The sequence below is a fragment of the Myotis brandtii genome, unplaced genomic scaffold, assembly GCF_000412655.1.
Source record: "Myotis brandtii unplaced genomic scaffold, ASM41265v1 scaffold2920, whole genome shotgun sequence".
NCBI classification, from domain to species: Eukaryota; Metazoa; Chordata; class Mammalia; order Chiroptera; family Vespertilionidae; genus Myotis; species Myotis brandtii.
In genome coordinates this window covers 168,998-185,005 of record NW_005361157.1, presented here as the reverse complement: position 1 = coordinate 185,005, position 16,008 = coordinate 168,998, and the positions used below count along the sequence as shown (strand labels likewise).

The window sequence follows — 16,008 nt, the reverse complement described above, 5'->3', positions numbered from 1 at the left end:
TTGCTTAAATTATTACAAAGAGTATTACATATTTCTCCTTTTACCCCCGCCCTTGACAATCCCCTGGCCTCAACCTTTTTCATTTCATGGCACACATAAGCTAATTACTAAAATTCTGTGACACACCAAAAAAAAAATATATTTTTTGGCAATCTGACAAAAAATAGGTATAATTTTGGTTAATTCACTCTGGATAGCTATTGTTGTGTTGACTGTTGTCATTTTTTTTTTTTGACAATCTAAGGGAAAAGAGGTTAGTGCCCCTGACTAAATAGTCAGGTATTGCATGTTTTAAAATTTTTACAGCATGCCAGTTAAAAATTGCTAGATTAGAGTCAGGGACATCAGTATACACTTATATTTAACTTACTATAGGTATGGTGGATAGATGGAGAATAACCATAAATTACGAATTTATACAGACTACATAAATAGATACCTCCTACTTGTGTGGATTAGAGAGATTAGAAATAAAACTTCAGTATCAATGAGCATAATCAGGATTCAAACCTGGGCTTTTAAATGCCATTCTTTAAAAAGGAAAGGAGTTTTTTTGTAGAAATAGTTTATTTTATGTTAGGGGTAGGAAAAATACAAGATAAGCCTAGAGAATTTTGTAGTAACATAAAGTAAGGGAGTGTTCACACAAACAAAAGGGTGAAGCTTTGTCAAAGGGATTTAGGAACAATCTGAAAGAGGTACGAATGGTGAACGTGGAACAATTTCAGCAAAAACTAAATAACCTAGAATTGGTTATTTTCCACAATATAAAATGAATGAGAACACACTAGTATAAATAAATGACTGAGTACATAAATGATTGAGGAAAAAAGAGACAAACCTTGCTGATATGATGTGAAGAGAAAAGCACTTCATGTGAGTCTCTGAAAACTATAACTAACCCCAGTCTCAGCATGAGCAAATGTCAGAAAATCACAATTGAAAGACATTCTGTGAAATACCTGACTAGTATTCTCAACACTGTCAAACTCATAAAAACAGAAAAAGACAGAGAACTTTTCACAGGCCAGAAGAGATTAAAGAGACACAACCATTAATGCAAGAAGAGAAAATGTTATCAGTGGGAAAACTAATGAAATCTAAATAAAATCTGAAATTTAGAAAATAGTATTGTGTCAATCTTGGTTTCTTAGCTATACAAATGTACCCTGTAGGGAAAATTAGGCAAGAATTGTATTAGTTTTCTGTGACTGTGGTAACAAATTACCACAAACCTGTAAGCTTAAACAACACATATTTATTCTTTTTTAAAAAATTATATTTTATTTTTATTGTTGACATTATTACAGATGTCCCATTACCCCCCTTTATCTGACCCCCTCCACCCAGACCCCATCCTCCTCTCCATCCAGAAGTCCAAAATCAGTTTCCCTGAACAACAATCAATTGGTTGGAAGAGCTGTGCATCTTCTGGTGGCTTCTGGCATCCATGGTTTGGGGTCACATGACTTGCTTCCAAGGTCACATTGCCTACTCCCCTTTTATCATTTATCTGTGGTCAAATCTCCATGACGCCCTATTATATGTAACATATGAGTGTCATTATGGTACACACAGATAATCCCAGACTAAATCCTCACTTGAATCACATCTGCACAGCCCTTTTAGGCCATATAAGGTAACCTTAGAAGATTCCAGAAGTTAGGGTGATCTTTTTGCAGACCATTGTTCAGACTGCTGCAGAGTTACATTGAACATCTGAACTGTTTTAAATTTTTTTCTGTAACTCTAAAATAATTCTAAAGTTAAATAATTATTTAAGATAATAATAATTAGAAATGGTTCCAAAAGGAGAAATTCACCATAAGAAAGAAGTGAATATTTGTGTTATGGTACTGACATCCAAAAGTACCAGCAATAGAATATTAGCATATCCAAGCACAGTCTTACAGATATTGCAATATTGAAGCCTCTCATTCTATAGAGATAACAAATTAGACAAGGGCATACATTTGTGTCTAGACTTTGTATAGTACAGAGCACCCTGGGGATCATAATTAAAAGCATAAGTTTAGGCCCTGTACTAGCATATGGAATGTGCTGTATTTTGATTATTGATATATATTGTCATGTTTATATTCTCTATAGATATTTAGAATCATTTCAGTTCATTATATTTCATATGTATGAAGTATTTTCAAATATAATCAGATACTAAATCTTTAAATAATCTCATATTCAATGCGTCTTTGTGATTTACTAAATAGTATTTGTTGGATATTTTACTTACCACTTAATGAGACATCACTTCTAAGTAAAATGATAAGATTGTTGCAGATGATTTATTTGCTCATGGGATCCAGGAAATCTTTGTGTATACTAGTAAATATTGACGTGCACACAATGAATGAGAATGTACATAAAACTATTTCAACAAAGCAGCCTATTAGCTGTGCTTCTTGAAATGCACTATACATCTATCTAGAAAGTTAATGATATGGGGGTGATACACTATAATCATAAATAGAGATCGCATCTCAGCCTTTTGGCTAAGATCAAGTGTAGTATAATCATAAATAGTTTAAATATTCAACATATTGATACAGTTGGATTCAAAGCTTAATTATTTTAGTCATTCATTTAACAAAAATTTATTGAGAATTTACTATGAAATAGTCATTTAGGTACTGTGGATTGTGTTATAAATAAAACAAATAAAGCTATTGTTTTCATAGAGTCTAAACTCTAGTTGGGAAGATAAATAATAAAATGAGCAAGTAATTCTTTAATAGGTGATGATTCATAGGGACTATGAAGAATAACACAGAGTGAAAGGACATTGTATATGGAAATAAAGAATGACTATTTTATAAAGGTGGTCAGGAAAAAAATCGATAACAGAGTAACATTTAAGCATCAGCCTTAATGGAGTAAGAAAACACTCCACACAGGAAAGAGCAAGTACAAATGACATGGGGAAGGAACATGTTTGAGTTGTCAGACTGTGAAAAATAGGAAGAAAATCAGTGTGAATGAAGTAGAGTAACAGAATGGGGCAGTAACAAAAGATCATTTAAAGCAACAAAAGTAGACATGAAATATCAGCGATAAAAATTACAAAGCATTTCCAGAAGCAAAATGTAAAATATTGTTGATTTCTACTGCAAGGTGATGTATCCTTCTGGGGTGCATGCATGCACTTTGTTCATAGTCTCCTTTGCAGCCCTATTTTAGTTGTATTTGCATTGATGTGGTAGAAAAAAATGCATGTAGAATAAGTGAATAAACCCATATCCTTAATAAGGTTTTTGACAAGCAGGACCCATGACATCTTAGCCATCCTTGTTCAGGTGGTACATTTCTGGACACGTTTCCATTATTTTTGAAGAAGAGACTTTTGAATAGGTAAGGATATTACTTTGGGACCTTAATCTTACTGTGGCCTTAATGAAACTAGGTTATTGAACATTGCACAATGTTGAAATCATAATCCTAAAGAAAATAAATTCTGCCTTTGAAACAACCTTCTTGAGTGCACTCTTGACCTCCTTGTTCCTCAGGCTGTAGACCAGAGGGTTCAGCATGGGGATGACCATAGTATAGAACACAGAGGCTACCTTGTCTGTGTCCAGGGAATGACTGGAGCTGGGTTTTAGGTACATGAAGATAATAGTTCCATAGAAGATGGTGACTACAGTGAGGTGAGAGGCACAGGTGGACAGAGCCTTCTGATACCCTGAAGATGAGTGCATCTTTAGGATGGTGACAAATATGAACAGGTAGGAAATCAAGATTACCAAGAGAGCAGAAAGAATGTTGAAGCTTGCCACAGAAACAAGAATCTGCTCACTAATATGCCTGTCTGAGCAAGACAGAGCCATGACTGCTGGAACATCACAGAAAAAGTGATGAACCACATTGGACTCACAGAAAGAGAGACTAAAGGTGTCCCCAGTATGAATGGAGGCATTCAGGAAACCATAGATATAGGAGCCTATGGCCATATGCACACACACACCTGGTGTCATGGTGGTGGTGTAATGCAGGGGTTTGCACACAGCTACGTAGCGGTCATAGGCCATCGAGGACAAGAGGTAATTTTCCACAGTGGCAAAGGCTATAAAAAAGAACATCTGAGTAGCACATGCATTGAAGGAGATGACCTTATCTCCTACAAGGAACCCAGTCATGACTGTAGGAGTGACAGCTGAAGAGTAACACAAGTCCACCAGAGACAGGTTACTGAGAAAAAAGTACATAGGAGTGTGGAGATGAGAGTCCAAGAGAATCAGCACCATAATCCCCAAATTTCCAATCAGCGTGACGAGGTAGATGAGAGTGAACGTGATAAAGAGGGGGACCTGCAGTTCTGGGTCATTGGTTAGTCCGAGGAGGATGAACTCAGTCACTTCTGTCTCATTCTCCATCAATGCGGAGAATCACAAAATGCTTGGTGGCTATGAGAACAACAAATGAGTGTGCATACAATATGTATTATTTCATTACAGCAATAACTTGTATTTCAAGATTCTCCAGATAAAAATCATCTTGACAATAAAACTTAGTGCACCTATTGTGTACAGATTTGTATTATGTTGAATCTTAAGGATCTTTATGGAAAAATCTCCCAATTTTAATGTTTATAAGTTTGTAAATTGAGATATAGAAAACCAAATAACTTGATGAATGGCTTCTTTGGAGTGAATATATCTGCCAATTCACTTTCCCCAAGCCTAGGAAAAGCACATGCATGCTTACTCACCTGCCAAAAACTGCTCCAGACTCTTGAAAAGTATATTCATTATATCCTCTAAGAACATTATATGTTTACTAGAGGCCTGGTGCACAGATTTGTGCACTGGTGGGGTCCTTCGGCCTGGCCTGCGGGGATTGGGCCAAAACTGGCTCTCCAACATTCCCCAAGGAGTCCCAGATTGCAAGAGGGAGCAGGACAGGCCAAAGTACCCCACCGGTGCACAATCGAGGCCAGGGAGGTACTGTGGGAGGGCTCCAAGGTGTGTCTGGCCCGTCTTGCCCAGTCCCAATTGTCCAGACCCCAGCAGCAAGCTAACCTACCAGTCGGAGCATGTGCACCCCTGGTGTTCGGTGCATGTTATAGTGACTGGTTGAACGGTCAAACGGTCAGACACTTAGCATATTAGGCTTTTATTATATAGGATTTGTTATTGCACTCATTTAAATTAGGATGCATAAGAGATTGAATAATTTTTTACATTCAAACAAGTATTAATTGACAAGCCATGCTTTGGATCCAAATCAACTCTTGAATCCACAATGAGTGCTTTCTAAGTCCAATGGTCTTAATTGCATTTAAATCAAATTGAATTCAATTTACAGGTACTCCTTGTCTCTATTGGTCCAAACTAAGTGCTTGGGGGTTTATAGTGTAGTAACTGAGAGATATATGCATAGCAGATGTGGTAGGATAAGTGGAGTAGTAGGGGCATGTATAATCAACATAAGCAATTCTGAAGAGAAGGCAAAGTATCAGATATAGAGCTTTATGGCTCTGGGATGAGAGGCATATTAGCCCTACTATTTACAACCTAAGAATCATTAATCCTAACCTAACTCACCTGAACTTTATATAGCCATCTGAAAAATTAAGACAGTAATAAGACCTATTTTATTTACAGTGTTATTGTAAACATTAAAAAACAGACTGATAGGAAGAGATTAACCAAAGAGCAATACGCATATATGCATAGTACATGGACACAGACAGTAGTATGATGAAAGCCTGGAGTGGGGTTGGGGCTGGGTGGAGAAGGGCAAAGATGGAGAAAATGGGGGACATCTGTAATACTGTGAACAACAACAAAAAACCCCCACACGCAATAAAATGGTGGGTGTTCGGCATAGTCTGATGAGTGCAGCTGCAATATTACTATTAGGATGTGATGATGGGCTTAATGTTGGTCTGGGAAAAAATGGGTGGTTGCAGGTCTTTAGTTGTGCATGGGTTTTGAAATTTAAAAACCTTCCTCTTCAATTTGCCTTTTTTCACACTAGGGCCACTGAGATTTTCTGTGTCTCCAGTTCCTTTCCTCACCCATAGTTTTGGCTGCTCCAGCTATTATATATGAGCCATAATTTTTCTTAATTTTTCCTTGAAATCTATACTTTTAGCTTGAGATAGTCCTTTTTTTCTTAAATTTATACGTTCTCTCATTACTGTCATAAGAGAATCACAGAGATCAGTGTCGAAAGTTGCTTGTTTATGGTATGACTTAAGCTTATAGATTTATTTTGGTGGTAAGTGTTATGTTGTAAAATGTTTTATTTGAATCTGTTCTCTGTAGGAACAGTATTTTATATCTTTTTATTTCAATTTGAAAGGTATCTATCTTCTGCTAAGTACTAACATTTTTCTCCTAAAATATTTTAAAAATCTACTTCCTTTTTTAAAAATTGTATTCAATTTATTGGGGTGACATTGGTTAATAAAATTATATAGGTTTCAAGCGTACAATTCTATAATACATCATCTGTATATTGTATTGTGCATTCACCACCCAAAGTCAAGTCTCCTTCCACCACCATATATTCTACCTCCTTTACTGTTTTCTACCCCCCCCACACACCTTTCTCCTAAAACTTTTAAAAATTCACTTCCCAAGCCTATTTCATCACAACAGTATGTTTTCCAACCTTAACACACATGACCAATTTTACCATATAGTACATTCTACAATGAATAAGACTTTGTGTGTGGTTGTATGCGTGTGTGTATGCATGTGTGTGTGTAAAATAGGTAGTATTATTGTTCCTACTTTACCATCAAGAAAATTGAAGATGTGGGAAGTTATGTAATGCTCTAAAATTACACAGCTCATATGAGAAATTCTCCACTTTTTATCTAATCAAAAGTCTATGCTGGAAAGCTAGATTGGAAATGACTGCAAAGATGATTAAATAGTTGAGAACAAAGAGAAGTCTTCTTGAGTTCTAGCTAACAAGGGAATAGTTCTTAATCATCTTTTAATTGTACTTAAAAATTAGCCAAGTTACAAATGACATAGCTGGAATTACTAGTAAAACAGTTTTCATATGGTAGAAAATGCTGCGGATTTTTGCTAGGGTTGGGAGGTAGAGTGAATGATAAAGCCCTTTCAATTTGTGTAACAATTTGAGATACCAGGTTTTATAAGCATATTTGTTCATAAAGCACATTTTGAAAGAAATGGTCTGTGTTTGTAGCCATTCAGTGTCTACATATGTAGATGAACTATATTAATGAGCAGCCTGATATTACAGCAACAAGTTTAAAATGTAATTTAGAATTTGTTAATTCAGATTAGACACACTTGTAGTTTAAAATTCATTCCATGCTTTTGCTTTCCTAGCTTATTTGTTAGTTTTTTTTCTCATTTTACTTTCTTTTTTAAATTTAATTTTTCAATTACAGTTTACATTGTAAAGTATATGGTTCTGTGTGTGTGTTTTACATCTAATGAGAGGGTCAACATTTGGTGAACAAGATGAAATTACTACTTGATCAATCACATTATCATCTATATTATTATTTTTTGTTCATATCTTTAGGGAGGCAGACAGATGTTTCATAAGTCTCAGTCAACTCCCATTTTTGACATTTATACCCCAGTCTCACCTTAGTATTTTAGAAAAACATTGAAAATATCTGTTTTGGCTTCCAAATAACTCAGAGGAAGTATAGCTGTCCCACTGCTTTTCCATGAATTACATTTCTCACTAAAAATATTCACGGCATATAGATACTTACCTGTCTGTTGGGAGTCAATCAGAATATCAGCTGCAGAGTATTAGAGGAACGGTCTCAGGTAGTGGTCATCAGGTTCCAAAGTCACTAAAGCAGGGAAACTACCATGCATTCTTTCCATGCCCTTAGTGAAGTCACTTACTTAGTTCTTATAAAATAAACATAATAATATAATATTACCTCTGTCTCATAATTCACAGAACTGTGTCTGTAAATAACAAATAAGGGAAAACCTGTATAACATCTCAATAAGAGATTCTCATTGAAAGGTAATCTATGTAATTTTTATCTTAGGGTGTTTTCCCTATGGTTGCAGGCTCATTACAAATCCTAGAATAAGGCTGCTATATACTAACAACTATTAATATTCAGACGAATAAATGATTACCAAATGGATTTAGCATATGAACTGGTGAATCTAAAATGATGTCACAATGAGTCATATTTCCTGGGATTTGGTGAGAAATATTGTGATGTGGAGCTCTCTGGGAATTTTCACTGAGAGAGCATCTGCAGCCTCTCATCCCACTTTCCCAGGAAAGATGAAATTAAACGGCCTGTGTGGACATGCTGATTATTTTCATTGTACATACTTGTTTTTCTATTACTTGTCTTTTCTGGTTATTTTTGTCAATTTATAATTAACTAGAGGGCCGGTGCACGAAATTCAAGCACTGGGGAAGGAGGGTCCCCTAGGCCTGGCCTGTGCCCTCTCACACTTTGGGACCCCTTAGGGGATGTCCAACTGCCAGTATAGGCTGGATCCTTAGGGGATCAGGCCTAAAGCTGCAGTTGGACATCCCCCGAGGGATGTAGCAGTGCGCCAAGTGGCAGGTGGCCAAGGAGGAGCCTGAATCGGGGCCGGGTGCCACTAGCACTCATACCTGCCCTCTGCGCCTGCTGCTGCTGCTTGGTAGTGCTGCCATGGAGTTGAGAGAGGCTCCCACTGCTGCAGCTGCCCTCACCAGCCATGAGCCTGGCTTCTGGCTGAGCAGAACTCCCCTGTGGGAGTGCACTGACCACCAGGGGGAAGCTCCTGCATTTAGCATCTTCCCCCTGGTGGTCAGTGCACGTCATAGCTACCGGTCCGGTTGTTGCAGTTGTTCTGTCGAAAGGGTCGCTTAGGCTTTTATATATATAGATGTATAGTTTACATACAGTAATATCCACAATTTTAGTGTACAGTTCTAAGAGTTTTGTCAAATTGGTATTCAAGAAACCGCTTTTACCTAAACAAATTCCTATGATCTTTTGGAAAACCCCTTCTCTTACCTTCCCTTACAAACAGTAAACAGTTTGGGCCAAATAATTTTGCCTTTATAAGAATGTCCTTATCTGTAACCTAGTATATATACTATTTGAGTCTGTCGTCTTTCACTTAGCATTTGAGGTCCATCCATATTACTACCTGTGTCGTAATGAAATATTTCTTATTGCAGAGTAGTATTTATATTATATGAATATTATAAATTGCTTATTCTTTTTCATAGTTGAGAAACATTTATGTTAGATTTAGTGTTTGATAATTATAAATGAAGTTGATATAAACATTTGCCTTAACATTTTTGTATAAACATGTTTTCATGTCATTTGGGTAAACATCTAGGAATTGGATTGCTTGGTCATATGGTATATGTTTATTTGAATGAGAAACTGAAAAAAGAGAGAGAGATAAACTGCTAAACTGTTTTTCTGAAAACATTTCTTTTTAAAAATTATTTTTATTTTCCACCAGCAATCCATTCAAATTGTTTTACATCTTTATAAGCACTTGATATTTTAAAGTTAATTTTGAATCCTACTACATTGCCAAATTCATTTATTAAATCTAGTAGTTTTATGGTGGAGTCTTTAGGGTTTTTTGTTTTTGTACAATACCATGCCATCTGCAAATAATGATAGTTTTACTTCCTCCTTTCTAATTTGGATGGCTTTTATTTCTTCTTCTTATCAGATCACTATGGTTAGGACTTCCAGTACTATGTTGAATAAAAGTGGTGAAAAAGGACAACCTTATCTAGTTCCTGTTTTTAAGGAAAATACTCTCTCTCTCTCTCTCTCTCTCTCTCTCTCTCTCTTTCTTCCCTCAGAAAAGCTGGGCTGTACCTGACAGAAGAAGGAACTGACATGAATAAAATAAAATTGCTCTTTTCCTCAGTTTCAATGTAGCTGTTTTTCAGTTCTGTCCTTATCTTAGGTACTGCAACTTCTTAACTGTATTTCAGATCTCTTTTAAAGAAATTTTGGTCCAAATATTGTTGCTAAGTTGGTGTATCTGTGGGGAGATGAAGGCTGGGACTTCCCATTCTTCATATTGCTGATGTCACGCTAATAAATCACTTTTTACAGCGGTTCTCAACCTGTGGGTCGCGACCCCTTTGGCGGTCCAACGACCCTTTCACAGGGGTCGCCTAAGACCATCCTGCATATCAGCTATTTACATTACCATTGATAACAGTACCATTACAGTTATGATTTTACATTACCATTGATAACAGTACCAACATTACAGTTATGAAGTAGCAACGAAAATAATTTTATGGTTGGGTCACAACATGAGGAACTGTATTTAAAGGGCCAGAAGGTTGAGAACCACTGCTTTAATAGAATGAAAGATAAAACACATGATCATCTCATTAATTCATAAAGAGCATTTGAAGAAATGCTTTTTATGAGTGTTCTTCCAGGGATTTGTAAGGAAGTTGAGTAGAAGGGCAAAAACACTGCCTCCAAGATTGGAGAGACAGGCAGGTGAATACAGGGAGTCACAGCTTACCAGAGGAGACACTCATGAACAGAGAATGCCAAGTGAACCAGCATCTGGATAGGAAAACCTAAACTATATTGAAAAATTGTTGGAGGCTCAGGGTGGACAACTCTGAGAATTAAAGGTGGTGGGAGATACAATGACAAAAGGTTTTCCACATTTTGTAAGATTCACTTCCAGAAACTCAATCAGGTTTTCACAGTAGAAACTATAGAAAAATCCCCTTGGGCTGCTTGTAGAGGGAGGGGGAAGAAATCATTGTAATTTAAATTATCCAGACCAGGAATTTAAATAACTACCATTTATATGCTAAGGGTTCTAATGGATAAAGTAGACAGCATACAAGAACAGATGGAAAATGTAAGCAAAGAGATAAAAGTCACAATAAAGACCCAAAATGAAGTGCTAGACTGACACCACTAAACTTCAAGACTTACTATAAAGCTACATAATCAAGACAATATAATATTAGTGAGAGAATATACAAATAGATCAATGGAACAGAACAGAGAGCCCAGTAATAAACCTGTATATGTGTGACCAATTGATTTTTTGACAAAGGAGCAAAGACAATACAATAGAGAAAATTCTTTAGGTGCTAGAACAACTGGACATCCACATGCAAAAAATAATGTACCTAGACACAAACCTCACACCCTTCATAAAAAATTTACTCAAAATGTATCATAAACCTAAACGTAAAACTATCGAACTCATAGAAGATAACAGGGAAAAAACCTAGATGACCTTAGGTATAATGATGACTTTGTAGATACAACACTAAAGGCATGATTCACGAAAGAAAAATAAGCTGGATTTAATTAATATAAAAAATTCTCTGTGAAAAACAATGTCAAGTGAGTAGAAAAGCAACCACAAACTTAGAGAAATACTTGCAAAATGACCTATCTCATAATAAATGGTCATCCCAAATACAAAAAAGAACTCTTAAAAAATTCAAAGGGAAGGTGTGGGTGGGTGGGTGGAAAGAGATCCATCAAAGAACTTGTATGCATATATGCTTCACCCAGGGATAGAGACAATAGGGTGGTGAAGGTCTGGAGGGGGAGGGGAGCGGGCTAGAAGGAGTCAATGGGGGAAAAATGGGAACATGTGCAGTATTTTCAACAATAAAGATTTTTAAAAATGATAAAAGTAAAAACAAACAGAAAGAAAGCAAAAAACCATAATTAAAAAAAAGCCAAACAACTTGATTATAAAACAGGCCAAAGACTTTTTCCCCTTTCTTTCTTTTTTTTTATTGTCTAAAGTTTTACATTTGTCTTCTTTTTCCCCAATCGACCCCCACCCCCCCCCAATCATTCCCACCCCAGGCAAAGACTTTAACAGACACCTCACAAAAGAAGATAACAAATGGCAAATAAACATTTTGAAAGATGGTCCACATCATACATACATCCAGAGGGAAATGCAAATTAAAACAACAATGGGATTCCACTGTATGCATATTAAAGTGTCCAAAATCCAGAACATTGACAATACCATATGCTGGTTAGGATGGTAGCAACAGGAACTTTCATACTCTTACCATACAATTCAGCAATCATCCTCCCTGGTATTTACCCAAATGAGTTGAAAATTTATGTCCACACAAAAACCTGAACATGAATGTTTAAAGCATCTTTATTCATAATTGCCCAAACTGGAGGCAACCAAGATGCTCTTCATTAGATTAATGGATAAACTGTGATACAATTATTCAGTACTAAAAGAAAATGAACTATCAAGCCATGAAAAGACACAAAGGAACTTTAAATGCATATTACTGTATGAAAGAAACCAATCTGAAAAGGCTACATACCAGATGATTCCAACTATATGACATTCTGGTAAAGGAAAAACTATGGAGACAGTAAAAAGATCAGTAGGTGCCAGGAGTTTGGGGAGCAAGGGATGACTAGACAGCACAGTGAAAATACTGTCTGATATTATAATAATACATTCACTTCACTACACATTTGTCAAAACCATAGCATGTACAACACCAAGAGGGAACCCTAAGGTAAGCTATGAAAGTTGGGTGATTGTTTTATCTTTCTGAAAATTGTAATGTGAACATGATTCCACAAAATGACTCAATCAAGGCAGAAATGTTAATTCATTTAAGATGTGATATTTATGTATTTTTCAATAAAGTGTGCCATAGTGCATACTTTTATTTAAAAGTACATGAATTTTTCCTCCTATTCAGGATCTTAGAACAGTTGTTCAACAAAATAAATATTTTTGATTGGACATAGCTTTATGTTTAATATATCAATTAACTGCTTAAGTTATTTTAATTAAAAACTAGCAGCACTCCACTTACCTCTTACAAATTTCCCACTCTAGTGTGAATGTCCACATGGGACACATACATGTGTCTTTGTTCATCAGCTTGTTTTTGCCCCTTTTAACATGTAAGTTTGCATTAGCAGATGGTAGAGAAAATGTAAGTGGGACAAGTTATTAAATCAAATATCATTAGTAACGTTTGACAAGCAGATCCCAAAATTTCCAATGCTTTCCCTCAGCCATCATCATGCAGGTATTGTATTTCTGAATATGTTTGTAAGTTTGCATTAGCAGATGGTAGAGAAAATGTAAGTGAGACAAGTTATTAAATAAAATATCATTAGTAACGTTTGACAAGCAGATCCAAAATTTCCAATGCTTTCCCTCAGCCATCATCATTCAGGTATTGTATTTCTGAATATGTTTTCTTTTTACTGGGCAAAAACTGTTGAAAAGATAAGGACATCATCTCAGGAATTTAAATGAAGTGTGGGGCTTAAATTTATTGCATGGAAAAAGTCTGAGAGAAACTAAATAATGTCATTGTGCACTACAAGGTTAAATTCCCAATCCTATAGAAAAATGTGCCTTCTCAACCACCTTCTTGAATGCACTCTTGACCTCTTTGTTCCTCAGGCTGTAGACCAGAGGGTTCAGCATTGGGATGACCATGGAATAGAACACAGAGGCCACCTTGTCTGTGTCCATGGAATGATTGGAACTGGGCTGTAAATACATAAAGATGACAGTTCCGTAGAAGATGGAGACTGTAGTGAGGTGAGAAGCACAGGTAGACAAAGCCTTCTGGTGCCCTTGAGGTGAGTGCATCTTCAAGATGGTTATAAATATGAACAGGTAGGAAATCAATATAACCAGAAGAGCAAAAAAGACATTAAAGCTTGACATAAAAACGAGAAACACTTCACTCCTGTGTGTAGCTGAGCAAGACAGAGCCATGACTGCTGGAACATCACAGAAAAAGTGATGGACCAGATTAGACATACAAAAGAAAAGGCTGAATATGTCCCCAACATGGAAGGAGGCATTCAGGAAACCACAGATGTAGGAGCCTACAGCTAGGCGTGAACACACACCTGTTGTCATGGTGGTGGTGTAATGTAGGGGTTTGCACACCGCTGCATAGCGGTCATAGGCCATTGATGCTAAGAGGTAATTTTCCACAGTGGCAAAGGCTACAAAAAAGAACATCTGAGCAGCACATGCATTGTAAGAGATGACCTTGTTGCCTATAAGTAACCCAGCCATGACTTTGGGAGTGACAGCTGAGGAGTAAGCAAAGTCCACCAGAGACAGGTTACTGAGGAAAAAGTACATGGGGGTATGGAGACGAGAGTCCAAGAGAATCAACGCGATCATTCCCAGGTTCCCAACCACATTGGTGAGATAAATGATAGTGAACATGATAAAGAGGGGGACCTGGAGTTCTGGGGCATTGGTTAGTCCGAGGAGGATGAAGTGTGTCACTTTTGTTCTGTTCTCCATCAATGCTATTTGGGAATCATGAAATGTCCTGTAGCAGTGAGAAATAAAGGGAAAAAGTGACAAACAAAAAAAATTGTAGTGAAATTAGGATGTATAAATACCATGTGCATTATTTCATTAATAATTTATACTTTAAAATTATCTTGATCTAATGTTAAGAGCTTTACATATAAATGTCTGTGTATACAATGAGTAGTATTTTCATTTACCATTAAAAATTAAGGATTCTAGTAGTTACATGATATTGTATAATTATATCACTAACATGAAGAAGATTCAAGATTTAACATTGAAACTCATTTTTTAAATTTTTATTTTATTTTTAAAGTATTACAAATAGTAGTACATGTGTCTCCTTTTTTCCCCCCATTGACCTTCCCCCGTCGAAACTCATTTTCAACCCAATCAAATTCTGTGTGCCTTTAGCTGCCTCACTGTCAGCATATTTAACAGGTACCATAATAATTAAAATGATACTATGGGTAAAAAGTTGAACTACAGTTCAATCTTGTTAATTCATTTAGTTCCCTTTTTTAACTCCAGCAGGAGACCAATTGATAGTGAACAAGATGAACTTATCACCCTACCCAATCAGAGTAGCATTTACCAGTATCTTATTTTTTTACTCATCTTCTTCAGGGAAGCAGCAAGATATTTCATAAGTATCCCCAAACTCCCTACTAATAGAAGCTTTGACATTTATACTCCAGTCTCAACTCACTATTTTAAAAAAAGTTCAAAACATCTATCTTTTTCCTCAAATAGCTTATAGTACATGAAGCTTTATTAATAGTATATATGGAATATTGAGCTTACCTTGCTCCTTGAGGAGAAGGGACAGTCAATCCTGAATAGTCAGTTAAAATCAGAAATTCAACTATAAAATACTGTATAAATAATGATTAAAAAGCTATATTTTAGGAGTGATCAAAAGGTTCCAAGTGCTCTAAGACTGGGAAAGATAGAGGAAAAAACACTAACAAGAACCTGGAACCCTGGACCCAAGTCCTGAATCCACCATGAATCTTTACTGTGCCCTTGGAGAAGCCCCTTTCCTTCTCCTTATTGGTATGTTTATATACATAATAAAAATTACTTCTCCCACATAATTTACAGGATTGTATCTGTAAATAGCATATAAGGGAAGGTCTAGTAAACAACTGATTATAAGATTATCATTTCAAAGTCACTCAATATATAATTTTTTTTCTTGGGGTGATTTTCTTGGCCATGGTTGCAGGTTTGTAGCAATTCTTCAGTAGACAGAAAAACTGTGTGTAATGATAATTATTAACATTCAGATGAATATATGAAGATCAAAGGGCCCAACATGCAGTCTGGTCCCTCTAAAACTATGCTGTGTGGAGTGTTGATATTTCAGAGGCCAATGCAAGGGACCCAGGGGTGAATTATAGAGCTCTCAGGGAATGTGCCCCATGAGACTATCTATAGCTCCTTATCCCATCTTCTTAGGGAAGATGCAATTAAAATGTCTATGGGGACCTACCTGCAGAGTTTACATGCATATTTTGCTATTACTTGTTATGTCTTTTTCATTTTCTAAATGCATAGTTTTAAAACAGTAAGATCCACACATTTTTGTGTGTGTATAGTTTTAAGAATTTTATCAAATATATATGGTTATGTAACTACTACCAGAATCAAGATAATAGAACATTTCCATCATGTATGCAAAAGCACAAGGTTCTTTGTGGCCAAC

General features: G+C 36.2%; 2 protein-coding genes across 2 annotated transcripts; both read right to left on the bottom strand.

The window, feature by feature from the left end:
* Positions 1-3,419: 3,419 nt before the first annotated feature.
* Positions 3,420-4,388, bottom strand: LOC102244132 (olfactory receptor 5B3). Its single transcript, XM_005869383.1, has one exon. It carries the CDS (start codon positions 4,386-4,388, stop codon positions 3,420-3,422), a length of 969 nt encoding a protein of 322 aa, XP_005869445.1.
* An 8,955-nt stretch (positions 4,389-13,343) lies between these two features.
* On the bottom strand, positions 13,344-14,288 carry LOC102243847 (olfactory receptor 5B2). Its single transcript, XM_005869382.1, has one exon. The coding sequence runs from the start codon at positions 14,286-14,288 to the stop codon at positions 13,344-13,346; it is 945 nt and encodes a 314-aa protein (XP_005869444.1).
* Positions 14,289-16,008: the final 1,720 nt, after the last annotated feature.

Bases quoted from the DNA above. Each gene is read 5' to 3' on its own strand.
- LOC102244132 (XM_005869383.1), bottom strand. From the start codon at position 4,388: ATGGAGAATGAGACAGAAGTGACTGAGTTCATCCTCCTCGGACTAACC.
- LOC102243847 (XM_005869382.1), bottom strand. From the start codon at position 14,288: ATGGAGAACAGAACAAAAGTGACACACTTCATCCTCCTCGGACTAACC.